The sequence below is a fragment of the Vombatus ursinus genome, unplaced genomic scaffold (genome assembly GCF_900497805.2).
Source record: "Vombatus ursinus unplaced genomic scaffold, bare-nosed wombat genome assembly UNPS02014781.1, whole genome shotgun sequence".
NCBI classification, from domain to species: Eukaryota; Metazoa; Chordata; class Mammalia; order Diprotodontia; family Vombatidae; genus Vombatus; species Vombatus ursinus.
In genome coordinates this window covers 21,070,441-21,086,363 of record NW_020954559.1, presented here as the reverse complement: position 1 = coordinate 21,086,363, position 15,923 = coordinate 21,070,441, and the positions used below count along the sequence as shown (strand labels likewise).

Genomic DNA, 15,923 nt, shown 5'->3' with positions numbered 1-15,923 from the left:
GAGTCAGGAAGTAGATTCTTTATTAGCTATGTGACCTTGGGCAAATCACTTAACCTTTCTGAGACTCAGTTTCTACCTCTGTAAAATGGGAATAATAGTATTCCCTACCTCACAGGGCTATGGTGAGGATCAAAGGAGATGTTTCAATTTGCAAATCTTAAAGCCCTATATAGGAGAAGCTAGGTGGCACAGTGGATAGAGCACTGGCCCTGAATTCAGGAGGACCTGAGTTTAAATCCATCCTCAGATACATAATACTTACTAGTTGTGTGACCCTGGGCAAGTCACTTAACCCCATTGCCTAGCCAAAAAAACAAAAAAAAAGCCCTATATAAATGTGATCCATTATCATATTACTTATAATGGAGAACAAAGTTTGGTGTTTTGTTGTTTTAAGTTCAAGCAAGTGAATGGATGGATTTAAAACAGGCCAATTCTTAAGTGGGCACAAATATACTTCCTCTATGTTCCCAACGGAGAAGCTGAAATAACAAAACCTACATATCCACATCCATATTTCTAGTATTTTGCATACAGGTTTCAGCCCAAAATTAGAATGTTTAAAAACAACAAGATCACTGGAAATAGTGGAATAGAAGGTTCTTGACAGTAAGAACGATCTCACTTTTATATTTGTATTCCTAGCAGGAGAAAAGTCCTGGGACAATTTTGATAGACTGTTATTGGTTAATGTTCAGATAAAGCTTTCTCATCAGTAACCACATTAATAATAATAATAATAATAAATGATATTAATAAAGCAATGTGAGAGTTGCAAACCACTTTAAATAATCTCATTTAATCTTCACAACACCCCTACGGTCTAACAGGTATTAAGAAAACTAATGTGCTCCAAGAAGTTAAATGACTTACCCACTGTCAATCAGCTCATGACAGTTCTCAGAGCTATAAGATGAACCTTAGTCTCTCCAAGGTGCTTATCGCTACATCATATTGCCTGTCCAGTAATAGACACCTCTGTTTTCCAGACAGTCAGAAAACTGACTAAGTAGCATAATGACAAGGGCACTCAGAGCATGTTTACTACATTTGAGGCTGAGAAAACCAAGTCCTCTTTATTACTTCATTTCATATAATGGCAAAGGAAAAAGCTGTCCTGGAGTTATTTAATATTAGCTAATGGCTAGTGCATCAATCAGTCAATCCACCAACATTAATAAGCACTTACTTTGTGCTAGGCTCTGTGCTAAGTGTTGGGGATACAAAAAAAGGCAAAAAGATAGTCTTGGCCAACATGCAAACTAATATATACAAAGCAAGCTACATACAGGATAAATAACAAAAAATTAAAAGAGGGAGAACACTGGAAAGCTTTCTGCAGAAGATATTTTAGTTGGGACTTAAAGGAAGCCAGTAACATGTATCATGCAATAATTGGGAATTACCCCTTTGGTTCTGTGCTTCCTGTAGAAGCAAACAAGTGCAAGATGAATTTGAAAATTTTATTTTGTATGCTCAGTTGTTCCATGTAAATATGTACGGAATGCAAGAGGGAAGAGGTACAATAAGTCAGCAGGGACTCCAGGACTTCTGGGTGTGTTACTTTCCCCTAACATAAAACATTGCACTTTTTGGAATTTAATAAGGCTTTAAGGAGGGGCAGCTAGGCCATGCAGTGGATAGAGTGCCAGCCCTGGAGTCAGGAAGTCTCATCTTCCCAAGTTCAAATCTGGCCTCAAACAGTTACTAGCTGTATGACCTTGGAAAAGTCACTGTTTGCCTCAATTTTCTCATCTTTTAAATGAACTGGAGAAAGAAATGGCAAACCACTCCAGTATCTTTTGCCAAGAAAACCCCAAATGTGGTCACAAAGAGTGGGACGTGACTGAATAACAACAAAAAGTCTTTAAGGATTTGCCTCTATTTTTGTTAGTCAAGAAACATCTAGGAGGTAGAGCCAAGATGGCAGAAAAAAGGCAGGGACTTACGTGAGCTCCTCCAAATACCTACAAATTCTTTTAAATGACTCTAAACAATTTCTAGAGTGGCAGAACCCACAAAAAGACAGAATGAAACAATTTTCCAGCCCAAGACAACTTAGGAGTTTGGCAGGAAAGGTCTTTTGCACCAGGGTAAGAAAGAAACACAGTCCAGCTAGGCTGTGCCAGTGCAGACCAGACCCCAGCAAACCAGCAGAGGGTCTTGGAGTGACTGAATCAGTGGCAACAGTGGTGGTTTCCAGACCTCTCAGCCCACGGACAATAAGGGGATCAGAAGGAGATTTACAGGGGTCCCTTTGCTGGCACCAGGGGCAGGATTCTGTTGTATTTGCCTATAACTGTATTTGGGTCACAGTCCTGGGTCTTAGCCCTAGTGTGTGGAGGAGCACTAGCATAGCAGAGCTTGCTACTGCAGGGGAGCAAGGACCTTGATCACAGTTCCAGAGCTGAAAAGAGTGCTTGTGGTCACTCACAAACCAGTGCCCAGTATAGGAGAGTAGTAAACACACCTCTTCCTGGATCATACCACTTTGGAAGAGCCAAAAACTTACAGGTCCCCAGAATTACCTCTGAAAACAACTGCATAAAAAACCTGAAGCTTGGGACAGTGCCCCCTGCTCTTGGGAAGCAGAGCCCCACTTTAGCATAGGGTTAAAAGTTAAGAAATAGGCTGGAAAAGTGAACAAACAACAGGAAAAAATTCTGACCATAGAAAATTACTATGGTAACAATAAAGATCAAAACACACACTCTGAAGAAGACAACAAAGTCAAAATTCCTGCATCCAAAGGCTCAAATTAAAATATAAATTGGTCTTGGGCCATGGAAGAGCTCAAAAAGGATTTTAAAAATCAAGTAAGAGAGGTTGAGAAAAAATTGGGAAGAGAATGAGAGTGATGCAAGAAAATCGTGAGAAAAGAGCCAACAGCTTGGTAAAGGAGGCACAAAAAATACTGAAGAAAATAACAACTTAAAAACAGAATAGGTCAAATGGTAAAAGAGGCTCAAAAATCCAATGAAGAGAAGAATGTCTTGAAAAGCAGAATAGGCCAAATAGAAAAAGATATACAAAAATTCACTGAAGAGAAGAACTCCTTAAAAAGTAGAATTAGCCAAATGGAAAATGAGGTACAAAAGCTCACTGAAGAAAATAATTCTTTAAAAGTTAAAAGTTGGGCAAGCAGAAGTTAATGACTTTATGAGACACCAACAAACAAACAAAATTAAAAGAATGAAAAAAAAATAGATGACAATGTGAAATATCTCACTGTAAAAACAACTGATCTGGAAAATAGATCCAGAAGAGATAATTTAAGAATTATTGGACTACCTGTAAGTCATGATCATAAAAAGAGCCTAAACATCATCTTTCAAGAAATTATCAAGGAAAACTGCCCTGATGTTTTAGAACCATAGAATAAAAGAGAAATTGAAAGAATCCACCAATCACCTCTGAAAGAGATACCAAAATGAAAACTCCCAGGAATATTAAAGCCAAATTCCAGACCTCCAAGATCAAGGAGAAAATACTGCAAGCAGCCAAAAAGAAACAATTCAAGTATCATGGAGCCACAGTCAAGATAACACAAAATTTAGCAGCTTCTACATTAAAGGATTGGAGGGCTTGGAATATGATATTCCAGAAGGCAAAAAAGCTTACAACCAAGAATCACCTACCCAGCAAAACTGAGTATAATTCTTAAGGGGAAAAAAATAGACATTCAATGAAATAGAGGACTTTCAAGCATTCCTGATGAAAAGACCAGAGCCGAATAGAAAATCTACTTTCAGATACAAGTTGCAAAAGAAGCATAAAGAGGTAAACAGGAAAGTGAAATCATAAGGGATTTGATAAGGTTAAACTGTTTATATCCCTGCATGGGAAAATGATATCTATAACTCCTAAAATCTTTCTCATTATTAGGGCAGTTTCAAGGAGTATACATAAACAGAAAGCAAAGGTGTGAGTTGAATGTGATGGTATGATTATCCAAAAAAAATTAAAGGATGAGAAAGAAGAATGCACTGAGAGAAAGGGAAAAGGAGAGGTAGAATGTGATAAATTATCTGACATAAAAGAGGCCTAAAAGAGATTTTACAGTGGAGGATAAAATGGGGGAAGTAGAGAGGAGAGCACATGAACCTTACTTACTCTTATCAGAATTGGCTCAAAGAGGGATTAATATATACATTCAGTTGGGTGTACAAATCTATCTTACCATACAGAAAAGTAGAAAGGGAAGGGGTTAAGAGAAGGTGGGGGGAGTTGATAGAAGGGAGGGAAGTTTGGGGGAGGTAAAAGTCAGAAGCAAAACACTTTTGAGAATGAACAGGATAAAAGGAGAGAGGGAGTAGGATAAACAGGGGGAAATAGGATGGAGAGAAATACACAGTTGGCAATCATTATTGTGAAAAAATTTTTACAGTGTATTTCTCTAATAAAACTTAATTTCTCAAACATGTAGAAAACTGAATCAAATTTATAGAAATGAGTCATTCTTCAATTGATAAATGGTCAAGGGATATAAACAGGCAGTTTTCAGACAAAGTAATCAAAACTATCTATAGTCATATGGAAAAAATGCTCTAAATCACTATTGACAAGAGAAATGCAACTTAAAACAACTCTGAATTACTACCTCACACCTGTCAGATTGGCTACTATGACAGAAAAAGAAAATGACAAATGTTGGAGGCAATGTGGGAAAATGAAAACACTAATGTACTATTGGTGAAATTGTATACTGATTGAATCATTCTGGAGAGCAATTTGGAACTATGCTCAAAGGGCTATAAAAACCATGCACACCCTTTCACCGAGTAATGCCACTACTAGGGCTGTATCCCAAAGAGATAAAAAGCAAAAAGGAAAAGGACTTATGTGTACAAAAGTATTTATACCAGCTCTTTTAATAGTGGCAAAGAATTGGAAATTGAGGGGATGTCCATCAATTTGGGAATGGCTAAACAAGTTGTTCTATATAATTGTGATGGCATACTATTGTGGTTTCAGAAATGAGCAGGATGCTCTCAGAAACAACTATGGAAAGACTTACATGAACTGATGTAATCGAAATGAGCAGAACCAAGAGAACGTTGTACACAGTAATAGCAATTTTGTATGATGATCTACTATAAATAACTTAGCTGTTCTTGGCAATACAATGATTCAAGACAATTTCTGTATGACGTATCATGAAAGGTGCTGTCCATCTCCAGAGAAAGAACTGGTAGAGCCTGAATGCAGATCAATGATACTTTTTCTTTACTTTATTTTTCTTGGGTTTTTTTTTTTTTGGTCTGTGTTTTCTTTCACAGAATGACTTACATGGAAATGTGTTTTGCATGACTACACATGTATAACCTATGTCAAATTACTTGGCTTCTCAATGAGGAGGGAGAGAATTTGGAACTCAAAATTTGAAAAAAAATGTTAAAATTGTTTTTACATGTAATTGGGAAAAAATAAAATATTAAATAAGATTTTCAAAAAGAATTTTTTAAAAAGCATCTATTAAACATTTATAAATTACCAAGCACATTAGTTACTAGTGTGAAATGCTAGAGATACACACACACACACACACACACACACACACACAAAGGCAAAACAAAAAACCCCCCAAAACAAAAAATGCTTCCTGCCCTCAAAGGGCTCACATTCTAATGGGGGAGACAACATGCAAAAAAAATCATATATATGAGATATATACAGTGTAGATGAAAGGAAATCTCAGAAGGAAGGCACTAGTAATGGAGGCAAGCTAAGGAGAGAGGGAAAGACTTCTTTTAAAAGGTGGAATTTCTTTGAAGTTAAAAGGAGAATAGTAAAAAATGGGGGTTGAGAGGCAGAGAGACAGAAAGGAGGATAGCACCTGCACACACATGTATGTGTGTGTGTGTGCGTGTGCGCAGGTGCTACCCTCCTTTCTGTCTCTACATATATATGTATATTCCCCACCTCCTTATTTTTCTTATCACTCACTTCCTTGCTCCTTCCCCTTTCTTCTCATTGTGGTTTCCTTGGGGCTGGATCTCAAAACATCTCAGCTTCTTCTCATACTAGGCAATTCACAGATCACCAGTCTAGGTCTCTGCCCCAATTGACTTTTGGACGGTTCAAACTTGTCCCAGCTGGATGCTATGTGCCTTCCCTCTGGCTTAGTGGAGTGCTGCACAGCTACCCACATGCACAGGGTCCTGTCGTGTCCCACTCCCTTTGTTCTCTGGACCAGCACCAGCAGTTCAGAGCCTGCTTTCCCTGTTACTAGCAGTTCAGAGTTTTGCAGTGTTAGTGCTTCTGGGTTGCAGCCCCTGTCAGGTTTTTGCTCCTGAAGGGATGTGGCCAAGCTAGCTATCAAGGCTTGAGTAAACTTCCACAGTCTGGAGCCAGGGTCTCTATTGCACTGAAAAGAGGGAGGGGGGAATGGGGTAAAGGGGGGATTGTTGCTGAGTGAGCTCAGGGTCCGTAAACATCAGATCCTGGGTTTGGGTGTCAGTTTGTTTCTTTCTTTTGGATTCTGGGTGCCCAAGACCATGAGAATAGCTGAAGTTGTTTTAATCTATGGTACACAGCTTCTGTTTTAGAGAGGTTTGAGAATGTAGAGATCAGAGAAAATGTCTAGTCTGCCATCTTGTTGCTTATGTGACTGCCTCAATACACTTTTACTGTAGATTGCTGTAGATTTTTTTCTTTCTGGTTTTGTTCTTTCTACTTACCACCTTGAAGACCAAGTCAGAGGTGTGAGTCACTATTAATCTAAATGACAATAAAATGTTTCCCTAATGGCAATACTTGACAGTTGTTTCAAAAAGAAGAGAACGTTCTTTGTCCTTCCAGAAAGCCCACACTCTAGGGAAATATTAACACCTGATGCCTAGAAATCTTGGCATAACTGTCTTAAAGATCACAGAATGAGATCCAGACAGAATACCTTTTGGCTTGCTAACCTGATCTCCTATGACCGGGAAGCTTATTAAATCAGGCTATGCAGGGTACCTCCATCCCTCACCGCTACAGAAACTCATCTTAGGCATTTCCTCCTCCGTGCACTAAATGACAGCTGTTTATTTCATTTCTCAGAATGCAATCTATAGAAAACCAGGCTTCATTAATTCAAGTGGCCTGTCTCCCAACAATGTGTTAACAAGCTTTTAGATGGTACTGAAGCCATTTAACTTTTTTAAAAAGGTGAAAGGACTCCTGGTCCATATGGTCTTTACTGACATACATTTTCATTTTAAATGCTAAGGTTGACAGATTTGCTCAGAGTAAATGAGGTGTTGGTTAATATCTAATTACTTTACACACCAGTCACAGCCCATTTAACTGATTCAGATACCAGCCCTTGCCTCTACCACCAGACACTAAAACTTCAAATGACATTCTTGCTCTCATCACTTTGGATTTCCGTGCTGAACTGAAAATTCACAGCATCTCATGAGCCTGTGTACTTTGAAGTGGAAGGGGGAGAACGTAGAGAGGGTGTTGGGTTGGAATCTATCTCCTGACAATTATTCTCCGTATGTCCTTGGGCAAATCACTTAATATCTCTGGGTCTTGGTTATCCTCATCTGTGGAACTAGCCCTCTAACATTGTTACCTTCCTCCTCCAAAAGCTATTTTTGAAAGATCATAGGATCGTCTATCTTCTGGTCTTCCCCCAAGGTAGTCAGTCCTTGGCAAAGTTTCAAGTCACACAGGAACAAACTAAAGAACAAGGATTTGAACTCAGATCTTCTGATGTTCTTTTTGTGATATCTTTTTGATTACTAATGTCATTAACATCACTAGCAATACGTTATTGAACTTCTGGACATTAGTGACACAGAAATGGCTTTTCAAAAGTTTATATATGTATATGAAAACTAATTAATATTAATGGTGATTGTGTTGGCATAGGAATTACTATCACAGATTGTTGTTGTTCAGTTGTTTCAGTTATGTCTAATTCTCCTCAACTCCATTTGGGGTTTTCTTGGCAAAAATACTGGAGTGGTTTGCCATTTCCTTTACTAGTTCATTTTACAGATGAGGAAACTGAGGCAAACAGGGCTAAGAGACTTGCCCTGGGTCACACAGCTAGTGCCTGAAGCCAGATTTGACCTCATGAAGATGTCTTCCTAACTCCACATCCAGCGCTTCATCTACTGCACCACCTATCAGCCCTCACTTCCACAGATACCACCCCTTTAAGACTTAGAAAATGCTTTTTAAGGATTACTATTGCCAAAAATTTCAACACCTTGCAGCTAACCTAGTGACAGCTAGGCTGGTACAAAAACGATAGTAGATTTCCCTTGCCTGGCACATTCAAAGCATTTGTAGCTTCAGACTTCGCTGAAGATTGCAGGCTGCTAGCCTTGCTTTTAAGTTGCCAAGACCACCTCCATACATAAACAGCATAGGAGGAATTTAGTGGAGGGCTTATAGTTTCTCCACCTGCAAAATGAGAACAATACAGCACAAAGAGATAGGATCAGTTTCCTCATCTGTCAAACCAGGATACTTGCCCTGTCACAAGAATTTGCTGAGAAAAAGCTCTTCACTTGTCAGCTGAAACATCATTTACCTCATCATGTGTCCCATGATTGTTCTGAGGATCAATGCACCTGAAAGCATTTTGAAGAGTTGCAAAAATTCATTCAAGACACTGTGCTTTGTTTTGATTTAAGGTCTTATTAAAAAAAGTCCTACTATGTAAGTGGGAGAATATTACTGTGCTCTTTGAAAAATGCTCACTATTGAAACCCAAGAACTGCATTAACTTACTTGTTTAACTGGGTACAGTTAAGAGTTGAAAGGCAGAAGAGGTCACTGTAAGAGATCAAACATCCTTTCTTAAAGTGACTCTTTCACTGAGGAACTAACCTGAAGGCAGTTAATGGCAGTGAGCAGTACAAGGATCTATCTGAATTTAACAAAGAGTTAATAAGTCTGTAGCATAATTTTTAAAAAGGTCTTACCTTTTGCTGGGAAGAACTATTGAAAGCTTCAAAAAACAATGAAAACAAGAAAAATTCCTTGGAATACATCAAGTAACAGGGAAAAATATTACTTTAAGATTAAAAAGAAAAAAAAACTTAGAGAAAAACCCAAGAATTAGAAGAATTTTAATAAAATCCATATGCTTACATTTGTACATTCTGTGTATTTCTGGCCCTGTGCACTGACATAATCAGAAGTCAAAAAACAGAGTAGCAAGGATAAAAGTTTCCTGCAGAGCGCAAGCAGAAAGTAGGGGTTCTTTTTGTTGTATTACAGGCATAAACGTGATCCCAAACCACAGCTTACACACTGTGCCTGCCCCTCACCCCCTTTTCAAGTAGCAGCATATTTAATTATTCTCATGGACGTCAACTTTTTAGCTTGAAGTTCAGATGACAATCTCTCTACTGCAAACATAATACCTTTAATACACATTAATACTTTATAGGCAATAGAAGATAAGTAGTTCATTAAAATAGCACATTATTGCCCATGAAGTATTAATGTAAACAGTTTAGATCATGCTGAATGAACCAAAGAGTTATGCAAAATCTAGTGGCAAGAATGACTGAATGAATACTTTAACTGTTCTACACAGTAGCATGATTACAAAACAGTAGATGTCCTACTGGGAGGGACCTCATTTTTAAAAAAAATTATTAAATAAGAAAAAGGACTTCAAGGAGACAGAGGAAAGGGTTACTTCCAAAGTATAAGATAATTCTGCACAACAAGGCAGGCCACTGTTGGTGCCAAAACCCCAATAGGGTAGAAATGGAGAACTGTCCAAATCTGGTTCCTATCTGTCTCATGTATGCTTAAAGTTTCACAGGACTATTGTTCATTCAGTGAAAAGACAGGATGACAGCATCACCAAGACTTATCCAAACTTCTGTGCATCCTGTGGAGGGAGTACTTTAAAAAGTGCAGTGTTCCACATCCTTGTGTCCATTCTCCAAGGAGTATAAATTCAAACTCACAAGTTGTAATTACAACATGTGCAATAATATAATCATTCTGTAAGCAGTAGAGTCATCAGCTGTGCAAAATTCAAGAGCGGGTTCTGAATTAATCACAAGTCAATTTACATCCGATATAGTCCAGCTACAGAGCATAATTTCTTAATAATTTATTCTTCAGATAACAGAACCACAGTGAGTTGAGAGAATGATACCATTCCCCTTGCCCCCAAATAATATAGTGATACTTAATTTTTGACCCACTTGGAATTAGGAAAAGGGAAAGGAAGAGCACATTACAGTTAGGACAGGAAACATTTGTAATGGAACTGGGAATGGGCTGAACAGCAAATCTTCACAGGTCTGTAGTGGATGAACGATAGTGGAGGGCACTGTTTAGTATCATTAAGTTATCACAGGTAGCAAAATAGTGCTTGTATTTGGAAAGTAACAGCTGCGTGGGTGGTTTTCTTGAATGCCAGTTCTGACTAGAAAATATAACCACAAATTTGTGTCCTAGCACAAATCTAAAATGAGGACAATGAAATAATAGTGGCTTTAGATGATCAATAATGTTATACCAAAAACACAACATGAATTCCAAATTTTTTGAGAATGACAAGCATTTTCACGTTTTATTAATAAACGTTAAAAAAAAGTATGAAGGTATCAGGAGGCAGGATTGCCTTACGGGTTTTTTTTCCCTTGTGGCAGTAGACAAAGCACTCATCAGGGAAAGTATTTCTCCATCATCTGTGCAAAGGCAGCTTTCCTGAACCACTTGTCCAAATACATGAGGTCAAAACAGGTATCTCATGAAGACAACATTCTATTTGTCCCCACTGAGTGATTCCCTTTTAATGATCCAAGTTCTGGATAAGAGGTAAACTGTTAATGAAGAAAAAAAACCCTAAGTAAATCAAAAGGATTTAGGAACAAACAAAAAAGTCAGTGTGAATATGATTTAAGTTAAAAATAAAATCTCCTAGTCCAACGTGTTAGTTGTAAAATTTCATACAGGTGGGTGAGGAAACATTTTTATAGGATGTAGGAAAGGAAACGTGGCCACTAAGTAGGTAGACTGACTTGATTACTGCCACTGTCTTTTAAGTTCTGAAGGTAGGTTGTTGTTTTTTTTTTGTTTTTTTAAGCCATGAGAGACTATCCATTTCCAATGGATATGATCACATTCCACTGAGCAAAAAAACAAATAAATAACCGAAGGGCTAGCGCTTAGTGGAAATCTGGCCAACCAAAATAATGGGCTGGGAAACAGAGGACAGTAACAACACAGAGGTGGCTCCCCAAAGCCAGCAATTTCAAAGCAAAAGTATAGTTCATGATCTATTCCTGAAAAAAATGGATGTAGACCCCAAACATGGATGTGCTGTATTGACCGTGATTAATGCAGGATCTTGAAAGACAGTGGCACAATGTGAGCCCCTCTATTTAACAAGATCTCTAAACACTGACCACTTCCTTGGATTTATGAAAGAAAAAAAAAAAGACATCCTCATCACCATGTCACATTATAGCAAAATATTTTCAGTGCAAATTTATGTTCCTTGAAAGAAAGAAAGGAATTTGTCAGTCCTGACTTCCCCCATGATTTGCCTTGATGACAAAGGAAAGGCTCATTTTTCTTTCACAAGAAAGTAGACGTTTGTTTTTGATTACTATGTACAAGGAGAAGTTCACTCTTGAATGTCTCTATTTATGATAAGGTATTTTTCATTTACATTCATAAAAAAGATTAGCAATTAAATGTTCATGTTTCACATCGACTGACACCTTCCCAGCACCCAGGGTATGATCCTTTCATCTTGATGTCAAGAGCAGCTGTACTCTGATCTTTTTATCCAGCACATTTTGTAAAGGAATTAGTGTTTGCAAGTGCAAATGTGCCTTTTTCAAGTCCGATTGCCAGGGCTAGATGAGTTAGGGTTCATGTGTCTATTTGCAGCACAATGAGTGTGGACAACACCACCATTCGGATACCTAACAAACACAGGCTCACAAAAGGGACTTTGGCACATCTGGCAAAGCTTTTTGTCTGATAGCCGAACTGGGCTTCCTTTTAATTTTATCTGCAAAAAAGAAATAAAGATCATGAATTGTGTCTTCTAATAACATTTCAAAATATTGCTTTTTCAGTTTTCTGGAGAGATACATCAGTCCACTGGTGATTTATAAGTGATTTATCATCAGTTTCTTGAAAAGGTTAAGATAAAATGGGACCTTGGTACAAAACACTACATAAACAAGACCATTTACTATAACTACAGATAATATTTTGTAAAGTACTTAGCACAGTGCCTGGCACATAGTAGGTGCTGAATAAATGTTAGGTATTAGTTAATGAAACACCTTTAATTTTATAAAACCAAGCCAAGTACCAGCCAAGTTTATAGCTCCAGTTAGCCAAAGCATCTTAACCCCACTCTGAAGCTGCTGTTGTTTTAACCAAAGCTAGAGCTGCAAAGTGCCATAGGGGTCATTTGGCTGGATTCTTTCATTTTCAAGGTAAAGAAACTGAGGCCCAAAAAGGTGAAATAACTCCCCCACAGTCACACAACTAGTCAGTGGCACAGAGGCACAAAATCAGAAAAGATTTTGAGACATTTCTGTTGCTGGCACGGTCTCACTCATTCCCTCTCTGAGCCGTGTGTTTCCTAAAATGCAAAGTTACTGTACAAACTACTTACGTAAGCACAGTCTAGTGTACTGACACTGTACATCTAATGTCAACTGTCAGCCAGTCAGTCATTAAACATTTATTAAGTGCCTTCTATGTGCCAGACACCATGCAAAGCACTGGGGATACTAAGAAAAGCAAAAGATGGCTTCTGCTTCCAAGATGCTCACCATCTAATAGGGAAGACAACATGCAAAGCACTGTGTACAAACCAACTGTATATACAGGATAAATTGGAGATCATAACCTCAGAGGGAAGGCACTAGAGTTAAAGAAGACTGGGAATCTTCCTATAGAAGATGGGATTTTAGTTGGATTTTAAAGAAAACTGGGGAAGTCAGGAGGCGGAGATGAGGGAAAGTATTGCAGTCATGGGAGACGGCCAGGGAAAAGCCTGGAATTGGGAAATGGAAAGTCTCGTCCTAGGAACAGCAAGGAAGCCCATGTTGCTCTGGAGGGAGAACACAAGGAATTCTCCAGCGATTGAGCATGCTTTCCTAACTCTTCTCTTTCTGATCATTCCCAGGAGCCAGCTGCACCACGCTGCTGCTTCCCTCCCCAGTTTCTACTCGCCACCCCACTAACACCATGTTTGAATGGAGACTCACTTTCGAATTATCATGACTACAGACAGGAAGAATAATAAGGAGAGTCACTTGTTAATAAATATTAACATTAACAAAGTTAACAACAACAAACTGTGGGATTGTCATGCTGAACCCAATGTCAGGAAGACCTGTATGAATGAATATTTTAACTGTTCTACACAGTAGCATGATTACCAAACAGTAGATGCCTTCGACATGGACTAGCTGTGGGACCCTTTTTTAATCATTTCAATTGTGTCTGTTTGTGACCCCATTTGGGATTTTCGTGGCAAAGTTACTGAAGTGGTTTCCTTCTCCAGCTCATTTTATAGAGGAGGAACTAAGGCAAACTGGGTTAAGTGACTTGCCCAGGGTACCCCAGCTAGTAAATGTCTAAGGTCAGATTTGAACTCATGAGTCTTCCTGACTCAAGGCCAGTGCACCATCCACTGCACCATCTAGCTGCCACTGTGTGGCTGTCTATTTCACCTCTCTGTCTCTCAGTTTCCTCCACTGTAAAATGAGAAGATTGGATTTGATCATTTCTAAGGTCCCTTCCAGCTCTAAAATCATGATCCTGATGAATGAGGAACAAAACAAAAATAAAAACAAAAACAACTCCATGACCACCACCACCATCACCATCCCCCAGGTCCCATCCCAATTTTCTTTTGTAAACAGGTCTAACATGACCTGCCAAAAACACCCCCCTCACCTTATCATGTTTGTAGAGTAAGTTTTCTGCTTTGGCCAAACCCAATGCAGCTTGAGTCACCCTCTTGGTGTGAAGGCTTTCCCTCACGGCCCTGGTAAGGAAAGGCGCCAAAAGTTGAACTGACCAGGTGTCAGGCACCAGCTGTAGAACCTGAGCTGCGTCGAACTCAGTGGCGTGGTGGTTCAAGAGGTCCACGGCAGCCGGAACCAGGTCACAGTCAGAGGGTCCTGGCTTTAGGTAAACAGAGAGCAGCATGTGGAAGAGCCGCTGCCGATATGGAGGGTCTTTACTCTGAGAACTCCACAGGCAGTAATCCTTAGCCGCAGAAAAGTCCTTTAGCTCGTGTACCAGGATGTGCAGGGCCCTGTCATGCTCCTCCAGCTTTCCATGTAATATTGCACTTTCCATGTGAAGGCTGGTCCCCTGGATTTTATCTATCAAAGGGAACAAGCTCTTTAAAAATCAGATGGAAACGTAACCCAAAGGAGCACCTGGGCAATATATCACTTCTCCCTAAGTTCCAATCCCACTCAATTTGCCTTTTACTTTAAGAACATATGAAAGTAAAATTCATTATAGAAAACACACCTAGCTGGGGAGACGACAGATGTTGCTAAATGCTGCCATCTAGATGACTAAGTCAACATTTTCATGCACACTCATGCTTAGTATTTAGGCCCTGGAAAATCTTTATTACAATTATAAATGATTTTAGAATGGATTTTTTTTTTAATTTCAGAAGTAAAGACATCAAATGTTTCAGCAAAGAAAAGGCCCTGGTGAGAACTCAGGTTTACAGGTTCACCAATAACCTCTAATTCTAAAAGAAAGTCTCTCTTCCCCAACTGATAAATTGTCAAAGGATATGAATAGGCAGTTTTCAGAGGAAGAAATTAAAGCTATCAGGGCAGCTAGATGGCGCAGTGGAAAGAGCACCGTCCCTGAAATCAGGAGGACCTGAGTTCAAATTTGGCCTCTGACCAAATACTTGACACTTGCTAGCTGTGTGACCCTGGGCCAAGTCACTTAACCCTAACTGCCTTAAAAAAAAAAAAAGAAATTAAAGCTATCTACAGTCATATGAAAAAATGCTCTAAATCACTATGGATTAGAGAAATGCAAATCAAAACAACGCTGAGATACCACATCATACAACATAGGAAAATGATAAATGCTGGTGAAGATGTGGGAAAACTGGAACATTAATGCATTGTTGGTGGAGTTGTGAACGGATCCAACCATTCTGGAGAGCAATCTGGAACTATGCCCAAAGGACTATATTGTGCATACCCTTTGACCCACCAACACCACTTTTAGGGCTATATCCCAAAGATACTATAAAAATGGGAAAAGGACCCACATGTACAAAAATATTTATGGCAACTCTTTTTGTGGTGGCCAAGAATTGGAAATTGATGGGATACCCATCAATTGGGGAATGGCTGAACAAGTTGAGGTATAAGAATGTAATAGAATACTATTGTGCTATAAGAACTGATGAGCAGGTGGACTTCAAAAAACCTGGAAAGACTTATATGAACTGATGCTGAGTGAAATGAGCAGAATCAGAAGAACATTGTACATAGTAACAGTCACATTGTTCAATGACTGACTTTGATAGACTTAGCTCTCCTTAGCAATGCAAGGATCTAAGACAACTTCAAAAGACTGAAGATGAAAAATGTTATCTACATCCAGAGAAAGAACTATGGAGTCCGAATGCAGATCGAAACATACTATTTGCTGTCCCTTTCTTTTGTTGTTTTATTTCTTCCTTCTCATGGTTCCTTCCATTAGTTCTAATTCTTCCATATACCATGACTAATGTGAAAATATGCTTAAAATGAATGTATGAGTAGAGCCTATATCAGATTGCATGCCATCTTGTGGTGGGGGTAAGAGAGGAAGGGGGAGAATTTAAAATTCAAAATCTTATGGAAGTGAATATTGAAAACTAAAAATAAGCAAATTAATTTTTTTTTAAAAAAAGAAATTTAAAAAAGTCTCTCATTTACTTC

At 38.7% G+C, this 15,923-nt stretch overlaps 1 protein-coding gene across 7 annotated transcripts in view; it reads right to left on the bottom strand.

Moving 5' to 3' along the window:
* Positions 1-11,038: 11,038 nt before the first annotated feature.
* LOC114046248 (transforming growth factor-beta receptor-associated protein 1) overlaps positions 11,039-15,923 on the bottom strand; it is a 69,917-nt gene continuing 65,032 nt past the window's right edge. For 6 of the 7 annotated variants that reach the window (XM_027866513.1, XM_027866508.1, XM_027866512.1 and 3 more), the window contains 2 exons: positions 13,906-14,339; positions 11,039-11,995 (listed from right to left, as the gene is read on the bottom strand). In XM_027866513.1, the coding sequence (XP_027722314.1) occupies positions 11,819-11,995; positions 13,906-14,339 (611 nt within the window). In that variant the 3' untranslated portion in view covers positions 11,039-11,818. The remainder of the gene's footprint in view (positions 11,996-13,905; positions 14,340-15,923) is intronic. The other variant, XM_027866514.1, reaches the window with a different exon arrangement.